The following is a 21,758-nucleotide window of genomic DNA, read 5'->3' on the forward strand; positions in this document are numbered from 1 at the left end:
CTTCTGAGAGCCAAACAGTCGGGTCTCTGCCCTCGCTCGACAGCTTTAAACATCTTCTGAAGAGCCAGCGCTATCTCATCCCACTCCTGTCTCGAAGGGTGTCTTGTTGCAAAAGTCACAAGAGTCTGTTAAATGGCTGGGGTGTAGCGGGTGGTAGGTAGGTAGGTAGGTAATGGGATAGATGACTGTGAATGAATAGTGTGAATAGATAGTATTAGGTACCCCTTTCTCTACTTGGCTCCCGCGAACTCAGAGGACACGGACTTTAAAGTATCCATCGAAGAACTCTCACAATAAAATCAGAATCGATATATACATCGAGATGGGATTGCAAACTGCCCAATAAAGATTTCAAGACTATTTATTGAAGTGAACGGAGTAGGCACATGACTGAAAATGGAGTCGGAGATTTGAGCACCAAACCAGGCCTCGCGTTCAAACGAGCGAAATTCTCTCGTGTTCAAATACATCAATAGATGACCGAAGTTAATGGCAGAGGCAGCCGTGGGATCAGTCAGTTAGTAAACTCAGTCAGAGTTCTGACTCTGGCTTTCTCCCGCGGTTGAGTCATTCTAAGTACAAGAACAGTCGTCGTGCTGATCACTTGAGAGCCACACCTGCAAAATAGCCCATGGGGCTTCGATAGAAACAGGTAAAATTCATTATTCTAATCCTTTCTCTCAGATCATGTCGTCAATATTGAATTCTTTGTATTTCTGGTGGGCCCTACCAGGCACAAACTCCTTCGTGTTTCGCTCCATCTTCTTTCTTTGTCCTTCGGCCCTCGTCCGGCATTGTCCATCTTGTTCGGCGAATTGTGCAGCTTGTTCGAGTGTTTAGGATAGCAGCTTCATACAGAAACAGCCTTCGAATTGTGTCTACATGAAGGGTATTTTCTCTCGACGAAAGCAAGCATCATCAACAGATTATTCAGACTCTTCGACTTCGACAACACAGCTAAAGCTTCACACACACACACATACATAAGCAGAAAGAGAGCTTCAGCGTGACATCGACACAAGCACAGAAAAACGCGCACACACACACACACACACACACACAGAGAGAGAGAGAGAGACACCATCATGCAGCTCTCCATCAGCGCCTTGAGCGCTGCACTCGCACTCATCATCCACCTCGGAGCTGGCCTCCCGGCTACACTCCCCCCGCTCGGTTTCCAGGGCCACGAGCTGCGATCTCCCTCGCAGACGGCACCGCCCATCACGTCGACCGCGCCGGCTGCAGCCAGCTCCCTCCCCTACTTCGACACGTACATCCAGCCCGAGCGGCCCTTCTCCCCCGCCGTGTGCGGGCCCGAGATCTGCGACGTCTTCACCGAGACGACGACGCGGACCGTCAACCGGGCGAACCCCTCGCTCGTGCTGGTGAACCAGACGGAGACGTGGAAGGCCGGGAATACGATTACTGTCACTAGCGAGGTGTGGATGCTGCCGGCTCGGGAAACAGCGACGACGGCGACGGCGACGGAGGCGGAGGCGCCGGTGATGACGCGCGCGCCGGTGTTGGTCACGGCTACGTTTGTGGATGGCAGGGCTGGCATGGCGACGACGGTCGTGGAGACGTTTGCGAATAGCTGAGGGGATGCGCTGGCGCTCGGCGGATCCGTTCCGGGGGAACCAATCTCTCGCATCTACTATTACTGCGATCAAGGACGGCGGTCTGTTTTCTGGCCATGTATGTATATTATGTGCTGCGGCGTGTTATGGGATTGAGTTTAGCGAGGCTTTTGCCTTCCCCCCCCTAAAAAACACCAAAAAAAAACAAAAAAAAACATATAAAAGACAAAGACTTACAGACTCTAAACCTAACATAACGCATCCATTCGTTCCGGTGACTGCCTGACAGAGAAGTAGAGCGAAGAGCGCTAACAAGCCGAGCCGAACGAACCCAACTAAATATAAACCCAGCACAACACAAACCCATTCTCATTCTCACTCTTACTATTATCCCAGCTGTGATCTTATTGTGATTAACGATATTAAATCGGGTAAAAAAAAAAGAAAAAAAAAAGGAATAGAAGAGGAAAAAGGTTCATTTCTCTAGACTCCTTACCTCTTAAATTCCTCTTTCTTTATCCGCGCTTGGTGTTATTTTATGTCTTTTTTCCTCTTCACGATTCCCTTTATATTTTTACATTTTCACATTTGCAAATTTTCACCTTGATTTTTTTTTATAAATAACAGGCACCACAATTTACAAATAGAGCAGCCGGAGAAGGAAGCGAAGTCAGCGAAGTGAATACACACATTACCCCCACCCTCCTCCTACCCAACACCTATCTCCGGAAATCCCAATTCGGAATCTCGCTTGTAATTTATTTACTGCTTGTCACTATGCGTAGAGGAAAGGGTGTATGTGTATGTGTAGCTGTCTACCAAACCCAGTCGTAGTTTAACTCCAACTTCAACTCCAGACGTGGACTCGGACTCGGGTTCAGACTCGGATCTTCTGGGTGTGGATGCTTTTTTTTTTTGTTTTTTACGTCGCACTGTCGCGCGCTGATAGGGAAAGGGCAGCGAGCGAGCGGGTGCGAGCGATATTGATCCCGCTATCTACAGATACGGAGATCGAGATCTAGATCTGTGTCTGTACATGTGAGTTGCATGTCACACAGATCTGATTGCTTTCGGCGATGGAGAGCGACGTTCGGCTGGCTTGGGTAGCTTGTTGGTAGGTGTGTATCTAGATCGTTTGATTCATGCGATTGACGTGGTGGCGTTTATTGTGTTGATTGATGAGGGCTGGAGATTTATCTATCTAGACTAGACAGTATGTGTAGGAAACTAGAGGCCTCGCTGGAGGAGACGCGCTGTAAGAAGCAGTCCAGCCCAGCCCAGCCCAAGGGTCCTCCCAATCGGCGGCTCATCAGCGTTGCAGGAGAAAGTCACAGGATCTTCGCAAAGAACCAAATAGAAGAACGGACACGTGTGATGAGTGTGATGACATGATGGATAGGAAAGCAAATCTGACGGTTGAGTAGAGAAACCAAAACAGAAAAAAGCTGATGCATACACTCGACGCCAGCAGGGAAGGAGGCAAGCTCCGAGGCTGGGTATATCACCTGGCGACTTCGTAGCAAGTCGTGCTGACGTTGGAACGACAGAGCAGATGAAGCCTTCATAAGCTGGACGGAAGGAGAAATTAGCCAGCTCGTACACATGCTTGACCTCAAGTGCAGCCTAGAGAATCACGCAATAGATGTGATCTATGGTGTTGCTTGTTGCATCTACTTACCTAATTCTTTCGTCGATTCTGTATCGCCGGCTGGTGAATTGAAAATTAGTCAGTCACGCGATAGCCGAAAAGTCGAGGCGTATGTATGCGTAAGGAGAAAGAATCGTTGAGAGAGTTTCTAGACGCGAGGTAGTTACCTAGTATGGGACTAGGCATTTGTTATCCCCAGCCTCCTCTTTTGAATTGTACTATAGAGAGAATGTGATGGTCTGGTAGTCTGGTAGTCTGATAGTCTGGTACCTTTCGTGTAGGTCACCGTTTGGTAGACGCTAATCGAGCGCCGGCCGGGCCGGCACGAGCTGGGACGGCCCTTGCACGCTAATGCGCGACATCTTTCACGTGCGCCCGTGCCTGATCACCAGTGTCACCCGCTGTCTCGGGCCGAACGGAACGGTGCGGAACGGAACGGAACGGGGGATAGACGTTGGAGGCTCAAGGGTGAAGGAAGGCTTTTGGGATAGATAAACTTAATTTCGTATATCTATCTATCGACTGATCTATCCACCTCCATCTCCATCTCTATAAGCTACTCGTGCAGACACGGGCCGATATCAAGATACGAATGTATACAAGTACATTTACTTAGTGCTGACCAGACTTGACAGTAGCTCGGCGACTTCACAAATCCCCTCAACATGAGCTAAAACTAGCTGAGAAGATCATCGACACCAGAGCGCGAGCTAGATCCATCTCTCGAGAGGGTTTGAGTGAGTGACTTTTTTATTTTTCCTTAGTCTATCTATGATCTAGGCGTGTACATACGTTGCTGATCCCGCTAGCTCATCCTACAAGCGTGTCTGATCTCTTCACTCACGACCTTGACCGAGCTCCTGGGCAAAGGTATATCAAGGCCACCTCCCTCCTCCCTCATTTCTTCTCCAGCACAGCATTCAGCATATGCACACAACAGAGCTGATTCTGCAATTGCCAAACAAACTCCCTCTCTCTCTCCTCCTCATCCTCCTCTTCTGCTCTCCTCTGCTTTTTTGTCGTACTTTTGCTTTCATCGTCCCTTTGCTTTCATCGTCCCTTTGCTTTCATCGTCCCTTTGCTTTCATCGTCCCTTTTTTTTCATCGCGTCCACCGCTTTTCGAATCCGTCAGTTATTTTCTCCTCTTCTTTTCTTCTCGTCGACACCATCCTCCCCCATCCTCCTCCTCCTCCACCACTATCCTCCCCCTCCCCTAACACAGGATCATAAACCTTTCTCCCGCTCTCCATCCCTTCCCCCTTGACCCTCTCGTTGGTGGTGCTGACTGCCTACAGGGAAAAATACAAAAAAAAAAAAAAAAAAAAAAAAAAATAAACAAACAAACAAACCCCCGAAGCCCGCCATCCCAGAGCCACGGATGCCCCGAACACAACGGGTGTCCAGCTCACCGGCCAGGCTTCGAAGACCCAGATTTAGTTTCAGAACTAGGTCTCGGTAGTCTGTCCAGCATTACTGCTGAGTATGCTCTCCCCTTTCCCCCTTCCCCTTCTCCCTTCCCCCTTCCCCCTATCCCCTCTCCTCAGTGAGAAGTGCTAACATTGCCACGCAGAGGAAGCACAGCACGATGTCGGTCGAAGACCAATCCAACTCCCGACGACATCAGAGCCGAGGAACACACCCCACGGGTGCGACCCGCTCGCTGACTTCACGGAATGACACCAAAGAGGTATGGGATGGCTGATGAAGACCAAATCCAACTACCATCGCCACCCCGCTGAATTGAGACGGCGCCTCTGTCTTCCAACCCCATCATGGTGGTCAGCCAAGCACAGCATGCTTGGTAAGTCCTTCATCCTCCATCCCCCTTGACCACATTGACTGACGATACGACAGAGGAGGTACAGCATGATACCGGTCGAAGACCAATCCAATTACCGACGACATCAGAGCCGAGGAAAATCCCTACGGGGTGCCTATTCCCGCTCACGCTCGTTACTTCGGAGCCCGCAAGCGTCGACTGCTTGGTAAGTCCTTCCCTCTCTATCATTGACCTCAAGGGATCATCACACTGACTGTCCATGCGGCAGCCGAAGCATAGCTTGATGTCGGTCGAAGACTACCGACGACATCAGAGCCGAGGAAAATCCCCACGGGGTGCCTATTCCCGCTCACGCTCCCTACTTCACCAGGAACGACATCCAAAGAGGTATGGGATGGCCTGATGAAGACCAAATCCAATTACCATCCGCCATCCCGCGCTGAAGGCGCCTCTTGTCTTCCGCCCCCGATCATGGTGGCCTGCCAAGCATGAACGCACAGTAAGCCAGCTCCTTCCTTCCTCTATCCTTCCTCCTACCCCTTTACCCACAGACCCGGTCGACCATTTACCATTGATTGCTTTTGCTAACTCGGCCACACAGAGCGATGTCCATCAAAAAAGCCACCCAAGCAAGTCAGATGACATCACCCCCTCCTATCACTTGTGTGTTCAAAATTCTCTCTCCACCCCGCAGAGGGCAGTGTCTGCCAACGAGCCCTTGAAACCCCTCAAGTAGCCTGGCACTGTCCCCCCTCCACAACAGAAGAGCTTGGCTCAGACAGAAGGATGAAAACTAGGATGTAAGTTCCGAACATTCTCTCCCTCTCTCCTGTGCTGATGAACCTCAACTGACGTGATACTCTGTATATAGCCCATGTCTTAGGCAGAATCATGTACTAGCTAGAACCATGGAGTTGACGCTCGCGGGATGGATCTTGGCTCAGTCTTCATGTATTCTGTCCTCCTGTCAGGATGGAAATTGGTGGGATACGTACATACCAGCTGGTGGCTTCGCTGCAAAGAATGCTGCCGACCTCGCTCGCAGAGCAGGCCACATGTGCGCATTCGGCGGCCAGGGAAATCGGGTGGTCTGAGGACCTGGATGCATATGGTGGAACTTGGATGAGCAGGCAGGGCAGCCAAGGCATGGTTACTGTCTTGCGGAGGATCGTTTGGCAGAGGGTTGGTTGGATCCCGTTCTGCCAATCGCACATGGGCATGGAGGAGGGCTGGCCGGCGCGCCTCGGATGCAAGAATACCATTCAACGGATTGCTTCTCACCTCCACCCCATCCCATCTTGTTTGTCTTTTGCATCGTGAAGTGATTCTTTTCTCCTCTCTCCTCTCCCTCCTCTCTTCTCTCCTTCTCTCCCCTAATTTTCTTTCTTTCTTCGAAAAGGGAGACGCTTCCCGTTCCCTTGCCCAACTTTCCCAACTTTCCCAACTTTCCCAACTTTCCCAACCTTCCCAACCTTCCCAACTTTCCCAGAACTTTTTCAAATATCAAACATCCACTGAAGAAGATAAATATCCATAAATTACCTCCTTTTTATTTTGTTTCTGTTCTGTTCTCTTTTCATTTCCTCCTCCTCCTTCTTCTCCTCCTCCTCCTCTTCCAAGAACGCAGACGAAGACGGGGGAAAAAAAAAACACTATAAAAAAAGAAAGGGAATACACAAGGAAATAAAATAGAAATAGGAATCAATATACAGTAGAATGGAATACATGCGAAGAGGAGAGAGGAGAGAGGAGAGAGGAGAGAGGAGAGAGGAGAGAGGAGAGAGGAGAGAGGAGAGAAGGAGGAGGAGTAGTACTCGTCGGTGGGCGAGCAAAGTCGTAAAATATATATATATTAACCAGTCACTACAATAGGAATCGACCTCGCATTTTTTTTTTTTTTTAAAAAAAAAAAAAAAAAAAAGTCCGCCAGGAGAGGCTCCCAACAGGCGAGGTCGGTCAACTTTCCACTCTGTTTACGCACTCTGTTACGGAGGGCTACGAATCTTCACCTGTACGAGGTGCCCTTTACGAATCTTCAGCCCTCGTTTACTCTTTCTCTTGCGGTAGAAAGAAAAAGACAAAGAGTCTAGAGAGCCGAAATCAATCATCGATATGCGACGTCTCTTAAAGAAGATCTTCTTTTCCCGGCGGTTCCGAACCTCCTTCCTCTTTCTTTCTTTTCGAACACCACGCCGACTACGATCTATAGGTACTCAACGGGCATACCGATTAAAAAGACTACAAGGATTTGCGATAAAAAAAAACGTATGTAAAAAATAAGATAAGAAGGGCTTAATTCGACTCATCGAAAGCACGAGACCGCGCCTTCGAAAGAGCGTTCTGCAAACACACCGGCTTTATCGAAGGGCTGCGAACGCGAGCCTTTTTTAGCTCTACGACGAAAGAGAACGATGTTTGTATTATACGGATCGAGGCCGCCCGTAAGGCCACACCTGTTCGACAGTTGTCGGGAGAAAACTCGACGCACAGCATTGTGAATTGCTTTTAGGGGGTTTTACATATAATTCCTCTACTGAGCGCGTCGCCGTACCCCATGGGAGGTCCCCAGGGTCCAAGCATTGCGTTTTGGATACCAGCCCGACGTTAATAAATACAACAACAATAACAACAACAACAACAACAACACACTCTGTCACACACTTTGTTACACACTCTGTTACGCACTTTGCAAGCTCTGCAAGTTGTGGGAAAAGGACGCAGGTATTGTAATTTTTTTTTTCTGGCTTCGAGCTTTCTTCCTTTTGCGCTACGCTCGCTCTCTCTCAGTCTATTACCGAGAGCCCTCACGTAAACAGGCAGCGCACTGACTTTGACTTATTAAAGAAATACGAGGTGCAAGGGCTACTAAACAGTAAACAAAAGTGATAACCTCTAATATATTTATTTAAATAACCGTCGTTGCGCAACTTTGGAATCAGTCTTTATAGCCTACCCACGCCTGCCTTTAAGAAAACCCACTTCATGTCCGGGCTACCAGTTGCCCATCTAAAATACATAGTGAATAGCCTCCTGTTTTTGATACCCAGCACTTTCTTTCCCATCCAGCCCAACCCAACCCAACCCAACCCATCCCAATCCCGCCCCGCCCCGCCCCGCTCCGTCCGCCCAGCTCATAAGACGCCCAAATTACAGCTCGATCCAGCCCCTATCTCATATCCCAGTATAGGTGCTCCCAACTCCTTTGCCGTGTAAATATATCTAAGATTCCAACGCCAATAGTATAGTGACCCTCCCTAGACGACCGTAGTAATGAAAGATTGGTACTGCTCCTCCTCGCTCAGCAGTTTCTTCGCCGGCTTGACCTTGTGTACCGGTACAGGCGTTGAAGAGTTCGTTGTTGCCCAGGGTGTTATTTGAAAATCCATTGCGTCGCCCTTGTCACCTGCTTCCTCCTTCTCCTGGGCCGGGACAGGAGATTCAATTTCCTTGGGGAGACGCATGGCAAGGAGAACGTATTCGGCCCGTGTAGCTTTATCCATGATTTCGTCCATGTACCGCCTGACTTCCTCGGGAGGAGCCACGATCTTCTGGAGAGCGTCTAATTGGCGGCCTTGTTGGGCAAACAGCCGGATAGTGATCGGCTGGTAGTAATCGAGCGCGGGGTCGTACGTGGGAGAGTCGCTGCTGCTACCCCTCCGGACAATCAGGAATGATGCGATTACTTCTCCCCCAGCTCGGCTCTCAAGTATGCTGAACCTCGGAAAGGCGTAGCGGTCTCCGTTGCCACCAGAGAACTCGAATGCGACGCCAGAAATATCTGGCTTTGCGGATGGCACGGGGCCTTTTGATCGCAGAGCTTGTGGTTGTGGTTGGACTTGAGGAGCCGGGGCGGCCGGAGGAGGGGTGGGTGGTACTTTGACTGCTGCAGGTACAGTAGCCGGGGCTTGTACGGGCGTTGCAACCTGAGGTGAAACCTGAGGGGGCTCGACTCTAGGTAGGCGTGCTGCAGCATCCATGGATTCTCTTGCCTTCTGAGCCCGAGTGAGCTCGGTAAGCTCATCTATGTGACCCTGAAATCTCCTCAACTCCTCCGCTGTAGCCTCGCCGTTTGCCACTATCCTCATCAATCCTTTCAGACTCGGATCTGTAGCTGCTCTCTCTGCGAGCATTTGTATAACGGGGTCCGTGCTCTTGCCAACTGGTGTAGAGGGTGGTGCTGGCTGGGGACCCGTCAACGCCGGCCCGGGATTTTGCAAGGGCGCAGGCCGGTGGCCGTTCTGCGCAGAGCCCGGGGCTGCAGGACCAGCGCGGTCTGATACTGGGGCGTCCTGCGGTAGAGGAGATGGTTGTGGGATGGGAGGAGGGGGCTTCTGCTGGACGGGCTGGACAGGAGCCGGTGGAGGGGGTGTCGGAGGCATCACTCCGCCAGGAGGGCCATACTGGATGATGGGACGGTACATCTGCTGGGTAGGTGGTAAGGGTGCGGGCTTCGGGCCCGTGTCTTTAATAGCATACATCGTCGCTTCGAAACTGTGCGGCTCGACCGTGATGGTGCAGCTCCCCAGCTTCGTCATGGAGTCTTTGGCCGGATTGTCGGCGGGCTGGTCTGGCTCGCCCTTCTTCTTCTTCGGCTTGGTCCAGTACTTATCGAAGATGCCTTCGCTCAGCCATTTCTGTCGTGATCGGTGTAGTGACTCGACCAGGACTCCGCTGGGGGACAGGTCAGCTCCCAACTTTCTCGCTGTCATCGAGACCTGGGGCAGGCGGTAGCTCTCAACTTGCCTCTCGGTCACTGTCTGGTACTGGCTCGCAGGCAAATTTTCAGGCTGCGGCTCCTCGACAGTAGGCAATGGTTTACCTGCCGCAATGCTCCGGGGCAGCGTCTCCTCCACGACAGGAGGGGGTGCCGGCGGTGTTGGAGTCTGCAGGCGCTGTTCGGGGGGCGTTGAGGTCCGCTTCTTGCTGACGGCCTCTACACGAGCCGCGCGAGCTGGAAGCTTTCTTTTTCTCTCCATCGCCGGCAGGATTGCGGTGGCGGTTGCGGTGGCGGGGTGGTCGATAGCAGCGGCGAGATGAGATGGCGGTGTAGTAAGTGACGCGGCGACGAGTTGTGTGACAAAGACGTTGATGGAAAGGAATCCAGAAGTTCGCGGTCCTTCAGTACCTACTGTATCGTAGCGTACGGAGGAGGGCGAGACCGTTGCTTGGTTAGATCAGAGGCCGGTCCGTGAAATGAGAGAAGTGGAGCCCCAGCCGAACACCAAAACTTCTTCTGTGAGCAGCCGAGATGTCGTTTTTCTCCACGATCGCTTGTGTAGAGATATCGAGAGATTATTATTTCACGCAGACAGGTGAAGAAATCCAAGGAAAGATCCAGTCGGAGGCGAATAATGGTTCAGATGCTTTGATCGCGTGTTCCGTAAGTGTTCGAGCGTTGGCTCTCGTCTAATGTCTAAAGAAATGAGATAGATCCCTATTTGATATATTTGGTATCTTTAGCATTTGCTTATATTCTGTTGATTCCAAGCTCTTATGACCTAGGAGTTCTGACATCAATCGGTCAGATCCTATCGGCCAAAAGATGGCTCCTCTCGCCCCTATCTTCAAGAGAGCTTACATCCTCCTCTTCTCAAGCATTGCTCTCTACTCCTTGGCCTTGATTGCAGTCGCGAACCCATGGCTACAACGACAGTAAGTTTCGCTTCTCACAGGTCGGAAAAGTGCTAATTGTTCCCAGTGTCCTGTATGTCCACAAGCTTCACACCGCATGGTGGGTCGACATCAATAAGCCAGAGCAGTTTGGATTTGCAAGTCAGTCAGTCTCTCAAAAGGTCATGCCTATTTGGATTTGACCTCGTACCCAGAAAACCAAATCACGCCCTTCAACTTCAGTACTCCTGATGGTGAAACTATCTACGCCTGGCATGTAATGCCCCTGGGACTCTATGCCAAGCATGAATATGAGATATTACAGCAACCATCCGGTTGTGCAGAGGACATCACCAAGACCAAGGCATTCCAGCTTCTCAAGAATGATCCGGATGCCCGTTTGATTATAAATTGCAAGTACCACCATGGACGTTCGTGTGCCGTTGTTAATGTGTCTCAGTTCATGGGGTACAGACCCAAATCCGAGTCTCGGGAGGCCACAGCTAATAGGTATAGAATGCGGGAACGGTCGCTCAAGGCTGGAGAACCGACTCTTACCGGTATTTAGGACGTCCCGCTCAATCTCTCCGTTCAATCGTCACAGGATTTGAAAGAGGAGACTCACAAAAGCTCTCTATGAACAAACTATTGACACTGCTTTAGCTCCCTCTCCGACGGCAGCACATCCAACATCCACATTCTCGCATTTGACTACCGTGGCTTCGGCCTCTCAACCGGCACTCCCACCGAAGCAGGTGTAATAACCGACGGCATTGCAGGTCAGATTGTTCTCGCCTGTCCCCCTCCTCATTCTTTTAGTTTCTTGGCCGAGATTGTGTTCCAAAGTCCCGATCCTGCAGGGCACAGGGCAAAATACTAATCTCCCTCATAGCCGTCAACTGGGCCCTCAATGTCGCTCAAGTCCCCCCCTCCCGCATCGTCCTCCTCGGCCAAAGCCTCGGCACAGCCGTCACATCCGCCGTCGCACTGCACTTTGCCCAGCTATCCATCGATTTCGCTGGCGTCGTACTCGTAGCCGGCTTCACCAGCATCCCTAACCTGCTAACCCAATACTCCATCTTGGGTGTCTTACCAATCTTATCGCCATTCGGTAAGCATCCCATGCTGCAGCGCTTACTATCGAGCCAAGTAGTCGATAGATGGGAGAGCGCAGAGCAAATCGCCCATCTCGTCAAACTGAGCAAAAGACTACGGCTTTTCATCATCCACTCTAAAGACGATCCGGAAATTCCCTGGACGCAGTCTGAAGGCTTGTTTGCGGCGGCGGCGAACGCGACAACTGATGGAGGGATGGGCATCGAGCTTTTTGAGAAGATGAAGAAGAGGGAGACGGTTGAGATGGAGGGTGGGGCATTTGTCAGTACGTGGAAGGATGGGGGTGATCGGATAATTAGGGAGGAGATTGTAGGACATGGCCGTAAGTGATGTCGGCTTCTGTCTCCGATGCGCAGATTGATGTTGACGGTTTGAAGAACATAGCAGGATCTTGACATACGCTCCGGTTGCTCTGGCGGCGCTGAAGGCGTTTGGGATGGATGATGGGGGGATGTTGCCTCTTTGAAAGCTGTATGTGTCACAGCTTGTAAGTATGATAGAATGGATGATGATAGAGACCTGGAACCTCGGGCAGATTAGACATTCATTGGTTATCCTTATAATAATTCAAAAGGCAGAAGACTATTCTGTAAAACGCTCTCAACTACGCCATACACCGGCATTTTCCTCCACCACAACTAGGTAGCTAAGCCTCTTTCCAGCTCAAAACCTTTCCTCGGTTTGCAAGTATTTCGCATACAAAGCTTGATGTCCTGCCAAACAAAACACGGCAAAGACCTACAACACGTGACAACGTAAATAAGAGCCCAAGCTTCAGATCTTGGCATTTCGAGACCCCCACCTTAAAGTACCCCGCTGAAACATCGTGCAGCTGTCCTGGCCACAGCTCCTACAACTCATCAGACAGCCCCAGAATGGCAGACGAGCAGAAGGCCAGCACCGCAGCTGGCAAAGGCAAGGGTAAGGGCAAGGACAAGGGCAAAGCCTCCGAAGAACCCACCAACAATGACCAAGCCGCAGCGCAAGAGTCCGACGACGACGACGACGACGGCGAGCTCGAGGAGCCCACCGCGGCACCAGGCACAGCTCCCAGCACAGTATCCAAGAAGAAGAAATCCAAACGAAAGCGCGTCAAGGCAGCTCTAGGCGGTGGAGGCTCCTCCGAGCCCACCAGCTCTGGCTCCCGGGAGGAAATTAATAAAGCCGTCGGCTCCCTCGGCGCAGCCCAGATCCAAGAGATCCTCAAGATGAACCCGAGTCTAGCACGACAGCTGGGCATGGGCGAAGGCACCGAGCTCTCGAACCAGAAGATCGAGGAGGCGATGAAGAAGCTGAGCTTAGAGGAGATTATGACGGGGCTGGCGAGCTCAGGCAAGAATGTCAAGGATATGGCGAGCTACAAGTTCTGGCAGACGCAGCCCGTGCCGAAGTTTGGAGAGAGCAGCGAGCCGATTGAGGAGGGCCCTTTCAAGATTGTGGACATTGAGAAGGTGTCGAAGGAGCCGGGGCCGCTACTGCCGGGGTTTGAGTGGGTGACCATGGATTTGACGAGGGAGGAGGAGATTCAGGAGTTGTTTGCGTTGCTCTATGGGCATTACGTTGAGGATGACGAGGCGATGTTTAGATTTAACTACTCGCAGTCTTTCTTGAGATGGTAAGCGAGCGGTAGAATTCTGGGAATTTGGCAGCTGCTAACTTGGGCAGGGCTTTGATGTGTCCCGGATGGACGAAGGAGTGGCATGTTGGTATTCGCGCCTCGGCCTCACAGAAGCTCGTAGCCTTTATCTCAGCCATTCCCGTTGCCCTGCGTGTCCGAAAGAAGACGCTCCATGCTTCGGAAGTCAACTTCATGTGTGTACACAAGAAGCTGCGGTCGAAGCGAATGGCTCCTGTCCTCATCAAGGAGATCACTCGTCGATGCTACCTGCTGAAGACGTGGCAGGCTATCTACACTGGTGGTGTTGTCCTACCCAAACCAGTCAGCACCTGCAGATATTTCCACAGATCACTTGACTGGCAAAAGCTCAACGATGTCGGGTTCAGCCCTCTCCCTGCTAACAGTAAGCCCTCCTACCAAGTCCGTAAATACGCTCTCCCCGACCACACTTCCACCAAGAACCTACGACCTATCGAAGCCAGGGATGTCGACGGCGTTCTTTCCTTACTGCAAAGATACTTGGAGAAGTTCGACATGGCTCCCGTCTTCACCAGAGAGGAAGTTGAGCACTGGCTCCTCAACAAGCGTGACGATGCGGACGATAAAGTCGTCTGGGGCTACGTCGTCGAGGTACGCTTTCCCTGGCTCTTGTAGTCGATGTTTTCAGCTAATGCAGTTACCACAGGACCCCACCTCGAAGAAGATCACTGACTTTTTCTCCTTCTACATCCTCTCCTCCTCGGTAATCTCTTCCTCAGTACACAAAGAGATCCGTGCTGCCTACCTCTTCTACTACGCCACCGAGCACGGCCTCGACCCTCAATACACGCGCTCCGACCTCAAAGTCCGCCTCAACGAGCTCATACATGACGCGCTCATCCTGGCCAAAAAGTTCAAGTTCGACGTCTTCAACGCGTTGACGCTGTTGGACAACACCCTGTTCCTGGAGGACCAGAAGTTTGGGGCGGGCGACGGACAGCTGCATTACTATTTGTATAATTACAATACCAATCCGATCGCAGGGGGTGTGGATGCGAAGAATGTCTTGGATGAGAAGGGGGGAAGCGGGGTCGGTGTGGTGATGTTGTAGGACGTTCGGGGTCAAAAAAGAAAAAGTTGAGATTGGCATTGAGATTAAAATTACCCGGGAGAAGGGAGATTGCCTGACGATACCCCCAAGAATCGAGCTTGCTAGGTAGAGGCAGATAGATATATTTGATACTGGCTCAGGTTAGACCCGCCTTCCTGTCACTCACTACTCCAGACTTTGTACCTTCTTTTTATTCATTCGGAGGTCTTCTCGATTATAAGATTCATCTTCCCTTGCCCCATCTTATCTCTTTCCCTCGCCACCCTTCATGAGCTCTCTCCCACCAGCCCTCTCCACTCCTCCTCTCCGGCGGGCGATGCACACTGGTCTGTTTATACATAGCATCTATACCATCTGCAGAATACCATCTACAGGATACCATCTACAGAATACCATCTATAGGTATAGGTGTATGCAAAGAAAGGGTACTAGTCCCCGCCTGCCTATATCTAAGGTATATATCTATGTGTGTATCTATATATCTTGGCTACTACTCGGCTACTACTCGGCTCGGCTGCACTTACTTACTGTACTTACTGTGTGGAGTTATCGTTGTCTCGTTGTTTCGCTGTTTCGTTGGATTGGGTACCGTTTCGTCTTTGTCTTTCTGATTGGGTTGATTTGGTTGAGTTCATAGATAGGTCGATAGATAGATGGATAGATAGGGTGACGATCTCGGATCTCGCCTTTTTTTTCTTTCGATTTTTTTTTTCTTTCAAAGTATTTACGAGTACTAAGGAAGTGAGTGGGTGGGTGGGTTTTACTGTTGGGTTGTGTGCTTGCTTGGATATGGGTGGAAGATGGGGGATGGAAGATGAAGATTGGGTTGTGGGGTTGGGCATGGGCTTGGAGTTGGGTTTGAGAGAGGGGAGAAGGGAGTTGGATGGACTTTGTAGAAAGGAGGCTTGAGGGAGAGGGGTTCAAGGAGGAAAGTAAGGATGAGATGCTGCTGTGCGTTAGTATTGCTGGCTAGGTAGGTAGATTTTGGTTGTTGACTTTCGACTTTCGAGTGTCGGGTTAGCGAAGCGAAGCGAGGGGAGAGGAATAAATATCAAAAGACAACTGACCGACAACCATCACTCAACGATGCGTGATTAACAATTACCAAACTCTCTATAATAACAATAACGATTACTATTTCCCCAGCCCCTCCGTCTTCGCAATTAACGCCTCCATCTGCTCGTGAAACCACTTCGTCTCCTCCAGCATGAACACGTGCCCAATCCCTTCCTTAATCAGGCCCACCCCAGGCTGCAGCATCTCGATGAGCTTCCGCCCGTGCGGGACCGAGATGATACTATCCTTCGTGCCGTGCATGACCATGATCCTCTCCCGGCCGACGCGGTCCCCAATCTCCTCCAGCTGCTCCTTCGTCTTGTGGTGCCAGCCGGCCGCGATTGCCTGCAGCAGGAAGCCCTTCCTCTGGAACTCCTCGACGTTCAGGCGCTTCATGATCTCCTGGGCGGCGAAGCGCTCGTAGTTCGTGGGGAAGCGGCCGTAGGCGCCGGACGGGGGCAGCTCGACGTTCGGCGTGGACGCCGTGGGTAGGACGGCGTCGTCCTCGTGGGCGAGCCAGGCCTCGGAGAAGAGCACGGCGGCCGAGTCCGAGACGGAGCGGTCGAGGCTCTTGGGCATGAACATGCGCACTCGCGCCTTCATGTGCTCCACGAAGCTGGTGGTGTTTTCGATGGCTGCTGCCGTGGAGAGGAGAGAGAGCGAGGCGAGACGGTCCGGGATTAGATAGGCCTGTTTGGGTTGTTAAGATGATATATAGTTCTTTGAGATGGGGGCAGAGGGGTCGGTACGAGTTCTTGGGCAATCATCCCGCCCATTGAGACACCGGCTATGTGTAATTGGCGATTGCTAGTCCAGCCGAGATGGTCGAGAAGCTCGATGCAGTCTTTGGCCATATCTAACGTGGAGTAGCGCATCAGCGGCTTGCCAGACTTTCCCATTCCTGTAACCATGTCAGTATTTTGGAGAAGTGATGTTGGGTTAATAGGTAGTAGGACTTGCCTCGGTTGTCGAAAATAAGAGATGAGTACTTGTCGCCATGCTCATGCCCGAAATGTAACGTCTCTCTCTGCCACCCGGACTAACATCGTCAGTCATCATCCATGCGCACATTCAGCCCGGCTAATCTACCTTGAAGGAGCCCAACCCCATGATCCACTTGCAAGCGTTAGTAAGTCAGGTAGGTGATTCAAGATACATTGCCGAAGCCGCCACGGGGGGACTCACGATAAGCTTAATATCGCCGCTTCCATGGACCTCCCAGTCGATATTGATCGGTCCATGCCTATCGGCAGCAACAGGGAGGACGCCTCTCTTAGTGGGAGTGAGCTTCCACAGCGCATCGGGATACGAGGGATGAGCGAGGATTTCTGCAGCCCGTAGTTGTTGGTGATGCTCATGCGCTACCCTAGAGACTATTAGTGCTCAGTCTTGGAAGAGATGGGGTCCGCTTACATGGTGAGAGTTGACAATAGTGTGATTCGAGGTGCGTTGTGAATCCTTATCTGTAAGATCTTGCTGAAGAGGATGGAGGTCCAAATAATTGGGAATTGGAGCCTCGGTATGTTATGAGTGAGCTGTCTCGCTTGGATTCGACTCGCGCTTGAGGGTCAACAGTCATCCCTTTGTTTCAAGTCACATGTTGCGGGCAGAAAGGGTCGAGCGATATATCTTGTCACGTTTTGACGGACGTCACGTCGATGCGATGCTCGGCCAATATCAATATCCGGAGGAAAATGAATGAAGTCATTGAAGTGTCTGTCAGGTGGATCGACGCTAGTGGCTTCCCCGCAACCTCGCTTCTCTTTTGGACAACCTCTATCCTTTAGCTGATCCAGCAGCACTCGCTCTTCAATACTGTATATCGACGACATGATCCATCTCATCCGATTCTTGGACTTGGGATATACTATATAAATTACAACCTCACATTACCGTTTTCGCAGCATCGTGGCAGCTTTTGCCTGTATACCATGCGAATTGGATTATCGTACAGGCCGGAGCCAGACATGTCCGAGACGTTCCAGCCGCAGCAGGTGACGTTCGAGCATCATCGAGGTGGCGACTCAATCGGCATTGCAGAAGTGCAACCCAGATTATCCTGGAGATTTCAGGGCAATGCGAAAGACTGGCAGCAAGGCTCTTATGAGCTACAGATCAAGTCTAGCGGCCGTGACAGTATAGACCCGATAGACTACAGAGGGACGTTCACCTCGTCCGAGTCTGTGCTGGTGCCATGGCCGTGCCGGGCACTGGAATCAAGAGAATCCGCCACAGTACAAGTGCGAGTCACCGGGACCTCGACAGGCTCGGTGGCGTCTCCCTGGTCCCCGCCATCAACCGTTGAGATTGGTCTGGTGAACAGAGATGACTGGCACGCCAAGATGGTTGCTGCGCCGAAAACGATCAGCACCAGTGGCTCTCTGCGGCCTGTATTGTTCCGAAAGGCTTTCAAACTGGCTGGGGAGGTCAAGTATGCGCGCCTTTATATAACCGCCTACGGTCTTTACGAAGCCAGTATCAACGGCAAGACCGTTGGAGATCACGTTTTAGCTCCTGGGTGGACATCATACAAGTACAATCTCCACTACCAGACGTTTGACGTCACCAAGCTGCTGAAGAAGGGCGAGAATGCCATCGGAGCAGAGGCGGGTGAAGGGTGGTATTCCGATAGACTGGGCTACAATGGTGGCAGAAGATGCATCTATGGGGATGCTCTCGCTCTACTAGCACAGCTCGAAGTCACGTTTTACGACGGAACGCAGGTAACGATAGCGTCCGGCAAAACCTGGAGGTCCTGGGTTAGCCCGAGGATATCTTCCGAAATATACGATGGGGAGATTTACGATGCGAGATCCGAGCTGCCGGGCTGGAACTCCGTTGAATTTGACGATGAGCATTGGTCTGCAGTCACCGAACTTGTCCATCCCTACTGGGGCGAAGTTAAAAAGTTCGATAAACACGGCCAGCCGTTCCAGGCTCCAAGACAGAGACTGAAATCTCCACAGGGACCTCCGGTAAGGCGTGCTGAGAAAGTTAAAGTGAAGGAGATCCTTAGCACCCCTTCTGGAAAAACTGTTCTCGACTTCGGGCAGAACCTAGTGGGCTGGCTCAGCGTACGAGTGCGGGGACCACCAGGGCATACGATTCTCTTCCACCACGTGGAAGTCCTCGAGAATGGCGAGATTGCAACACGTCCTCTTCGCGACTGCAAAGCGACGGATACTCTAATCCTCGGCGAGAGTGAGATTTTGTGGGAGCCCAAGTTTACATTCCATGGATTTCGGTATGTCCAAGTCGATAACTGGCCATCAGCTGACGGGAAAACACTGTTGGAAAACATTGAAGCCATTGTTGTCTACACAGACATGGAAAGAACAGGCTGGTTCTCGTGTTCTGATAGCGGTGAGCTTGGAATCAACAAACTGCACCAGAACATCGTTTGGGGCATGAAGTCAAACTTTGTCAGTATCCCAACCGACTGTCCCCAGCGCGATGAGCGGCTTGGCTGGACTGGTGACATCCAGGTCTTCTGCCCGACTGCTAGCTTTCTCTATGATATATCGGGTATGCTTTCAGGGTGGTTGGATGACCTAGCTATCGAGCAGGAACAAGAGCTGGATGGAGTTGTCGGAGATGTTGTGCCGATGGTGCCAGGTATTACTGAGCTCACTGGTAAAGCTGCATGGTCAGATGCTGGAATCATGGTCCCATGGGACCTGTACAATGCGTTCGGTGATCCAGGTATTTTGAAGGCTCAACTAGAAAGCATGAAAATGTGGCTTGAGAAAGGTATGGCGAGACAGGTATCTCCAGGAGGCTCCGAAAAGGGCCTGTGGAACCCTGCGCAGTTTCAATATGGGGACTGGTTGGATCCTGATGCTCCGCCCGATAGTGCAGGAGCTGGTAAGACCGATCCTCAGTTCGTGGCTAATGCCTATTTGGGTGAGCTTGTATACTTCGCGGTTCGGTAAGAGATTCCTTGCTAATGTCAACTTCAGTGCACGTCTCCACTTTACTGTGGAAGGTCTGCAAAACGCTTGGTTCAGAAGCTCTGGCAGACTATATCAAATATAAAGACCAAGCAGCCCGCCTGAAAGCAATGTTCCAGGAGGAATATGTTACACCTAACGGTCGCCTGGTCCCAGAGACAATGACATCCTTGGCATTGGCCCTACAATTCGATCTTCTTTCGTCTCAAGTTGAAGCATCTAAGCCAAGCGTTAATTCCCCGACATACGGTAGATCCTCTGAAGATGCTGATAAAAAACGCATCGACACTGCTGCAAACAGACTAGAGGCTGTCGTCCGGGCCTCCGGCTTCAAAATTGGCACTGGTTTCGTCGGCACACCACTAATACTCCCTGCCCTAACAAGCGTTGGCAAAACACAGCTCGCATACCGTATGCTGCAAGAAGATCAATGCCCCAGCTGGCTCTATCCACTCACCATGGGTGCCACCACTCAATGGGAACGATGGGACTCGATGTACCCTTCTGGCCAACTCAATAATGGAGCGATGACCAGCTTCAACCATTACGCCCTCGGCAGTGTGGCGGCCTGGCTCCATTCCACCGTTGGCGGAATCAGTCCCAAGGAGCCGGGCTGGAAAGTTGTGCGTATCGAGCCCAGGCCTGGAGGGAGAATCACAAGTGCCGACGTGAAGCATTTGAGCCCCTATGGCATGGTTGAATGTAGTTGGAGTATCGTCGGAGAGAAAAAAAAGGAAAAGGATGTGTTTGTGTTGAAGGTTAGCTTGCCGCCGAACTCTTCGGGCGAGGTGAAGCTGCCTGGAAGTAATGAGGTAGTCAAGATTGGTAGCGGGAACTGGAATTGGGGTATGTATATTTTTGCCGTCATTCACTTGAGATTTTTATCAGTGCTTGTTATCCCGGCTCTCGCTCTCTTAAAGAAAAACACTACTAATTTTTTTTTCTAGAAATTCCTTACCGGGCCCCTGACGTACCAGCTAAGAAGTTCGAATGGATTTATCAGAAGCTGGGACCGGATGAGTTCTGAGCGCGTCAGGATAATCCGCCTCTATTACCATGAAGCTAAAAGCATTATGCTCTCCCTGTCACAAGAAGCGATCTTCGGGCAATTTTTGTAGAAGATTTCGAAATGTAGCACGCGGTATACACTTGTTGGCGTCAATACGAAGAGTCGGAAACCAGGGTCATCTAAGATACACAGTCAGCCCTATATGTATGTAGCAGACTTCTAGCGGGCTTCTAGAACCAGTGGATCTCCAACGTCCCTTCGAAATCCTGGCTCCAAAGAAGAAAAAAAGTGGAACAAAAGAAAAAGAAAAAGAAAAAAAGAAGCCTGCCTGTCTTACCCTGCTAACGAACGCCCCACCTCTTCTGCAGAAATCCATCATCTTGGAATGCGAGCTGGGAGAAAATGGGGAAAAAAGATATATGGAAGAGCCGGACGATTATATATTTCCTGACCAGAAACGAGATTAATCTCTACTGTAGGACTTGACGCCTCAACTTTCGGGGCCCTTCCTTAAAGTGGGCGAAAAAAATGCGTCCTCGGAAAAAAAAAATGGTACCCCTTTTTCGTACTTTTTTGGGAATATTTCTCGCATTATAAGAAAGAAAGTCTCGATTAAAAGAAGTTGATATTCCCGATACTTGACGATGCTGCTGAAAATTTTAAAAAGTTGATGTGCTGGCCTTGTTGTATATTGATGACTATTGTCTTAAGTAGATATTAAGGCATATAAACTTGCTGCATCAATAGCTATGTGGTATCTTGATTTGTTCGTCTAATCTATATATATATATCAATTCGTTATTGAGTTATTCGACTAGGAAGTCGTAAAATGATGCGATTTTAAGACCAGTTTTTGCTGAGGGATACATTTTTTCCCAAGGAAACATTTTTTCCGCCCACTTTAAAGAAGGGCCCCGAAACTTGAAACGTCAAGTCCCGCTGTGAATTAGATGATCTATATTCTAGCCCAGCCTCTCCGTACCGCATTGAGCACACCTCCGCTAAGCCGGTCGACGGACTTGGTGATCCAGGATACAAACCGAGCCTGCCTCTATCCGGAGACGGACGTCTATGTTTTGTGTGCACGGCATGTTACTATGACTGCAGCGTACTCGGGATGGGATTGGAGTCGGGAAGAGTAGCTGCTCTTCGACCATTGAGTCTTTGATGAAGATAGCCGAGTCGTCTGCTACGGCTGATCCCTCCTCGGTTGCATTGCCGTGCCCGCTCTCTTAATTCGGGTTTTGACCTTTGACTATGTATGGCTGCGTATCTCGGTGCGGGCTTAATGGCTGTTTGACGG

The 21,758-nt window shown here is 50.8% G+C and overlaps 7 protein-coding genes across 7 annotated transcripts; 5 read left to right on the forward strand and 2 right to left on the reverse strand.

Moving 5' to 3' along the window:
- Positions 1-1,085: 1,085 nt before the first annotated feature.
- Positions 1,086-1,598, forward strand: L3040_005314 (uncharacterized protein; the record flags this gene model as incomplete). The annotated part of the gene is made up of 1 exon (XM_066157323.1): positions 1,086-1,598. One exon carries the CDS (start codon positions 1,086-1,088, stop codon positions 1,596-1,598), a length of 513 nt encoding a protein of 170 aa, XP_066011630.1.
- A 3,422-nt stretch (positions 1,599-5,020) lies between these two features.
- L3040_005315 (uncharacterized protein) lies at positions 5,021-5,409 on the forward strand (the record flags this gene model as incomplete). The annotated part of the gene is made up of 3 exons (XM_066157324.1): positions 5,021-5,027; positions 5,081-5,211; positions 5,275-5,409. The coding sequence occupies 3 exons, from the start codon at positions 5,021-5,023 to the stop codon at positions 5,407-5,409; spliced, it is 273 nt and encodes a 90-aa protein (XP_066011631.1).
- A 2,851-nt stretch (positions 5,410-8,260) lies between these two features.
- L3040_005316 (uncharacterized protein) lies at positions 8,261-9,982 on the reverse strand (the record flags this gene model as incomplete). The annotated part of the gene is made up of 2 exons (XM_066157325.1): positions 8,261-9,677; positions 9,750-9,982. The coding sequence occupies 2 exons, from the start codon at positions 9,980-9,982 to the stop codon at positions 8,261-8,263; spliced, it is 1,650 nt and encodes a 549-aa protein (XP_066011632.1).
- Positions 9,983-10,548: 566 nt separating this feature from the next.
- Positions 10,549-12,198, forward strand: L3040_005317 (uncharacterized protein; the record flags this gene model as incomplete). The annotated part of the gene is made up of 8 exons (XM_066157326.1): positions 10,549-10,658; positions 10,705-10,778; positions 10,832-11,029; positions 11,077-11,084; positions 11,133-11,176; positions 11,280-11,395; positions 11,509-12,054; positions 12,110-12,198. 8 exons carry the CDS (start codon positions 10,549-10,551, stop codon positions 12,196-12,198), a joined length of 1,185 nt encoding a protein of 394 aa, XP_066011633.1.
- A 409-nt stretch (positions 12,199-12,607) lies between these two features.
- L3040_005318 (uncharacterized protein) lies at positions 12,608-14,440 on the forward strand (the record flags this gene model as incomplete). The annotated part of the gene is made up of 4 exons (XM_066157327.1): positions 12,608-13,347; positions 13,398-13,434; positions 13,717-13,980; positions 14,036-14,440. The coding sequence occupies 4 exons, from the start codon at positions 12,608-12,610 to the stop codon at positions 14,438-14,440; spliced, it is 1,446 nt and encodes a 481-aa protein (XP_066011634.1).
- A 1,134-nt stretch (positions 14,441-15,574) lies between these two features.
- On the reverse strand, positions 15,575-17,204 carry L3040_005319 (uncharacterized protein; the record flags this gene model as incomplete). Its single annotated transcript, XM_066157328.1, has 7 exons — positions 15,575-16,186; positions 16,246-16,397; positions 16,457-16,535; positions 16,586-16,612; positions 16,682-16,862; positions 16,910-17,056; positions 17,146-17,204. 7 exons carry the CDS (start codon positions 17,202-17,204, stop codon positions 15,575-15,577), a joined length of 1,257 nt encoding a protein of 418 aa, XP_066011635.1.
- Positions 17,205-17,463: 259 nt separating this feature from the next.
- L3040_005320 (uncharacterized protein) lies at positions 17,464-20,473 on the forward strand (the record flags this gene model as incomplete). Its single annotated transcript, XM_066157329.1, has 3 exons — positions 17,464-19,399; positions 19,456-20,292; positions 20,394-20,473. The coding sequence occupies 3 exons, from the start codon at positions 17,464-17,466 to the stop codon at positions 20,471-20,473; spliced, it is 2,853 nt and encodes a 950-aa protein (XP_066011636.1).
- Positions 20,474-21,758: the final 1,285 nt, after the last annotated feature.

Source organism: Drepanopeziza brunnea (assembly GCF_022702325.1).
Source record: "Drepanopeziza brunnea f. sp. 'multigermtubi' strain 214-2 chromosome Unknown ctg8, whole genome shotgun sequence".
Classification (NCBI taxonomy): Eukaryota; Fungi; Ascomycota; class Leotiomycetes; order Helotiales; family Drepanopezizaceae; genus Drepanopeziza; species Drepanopeziza brunnea.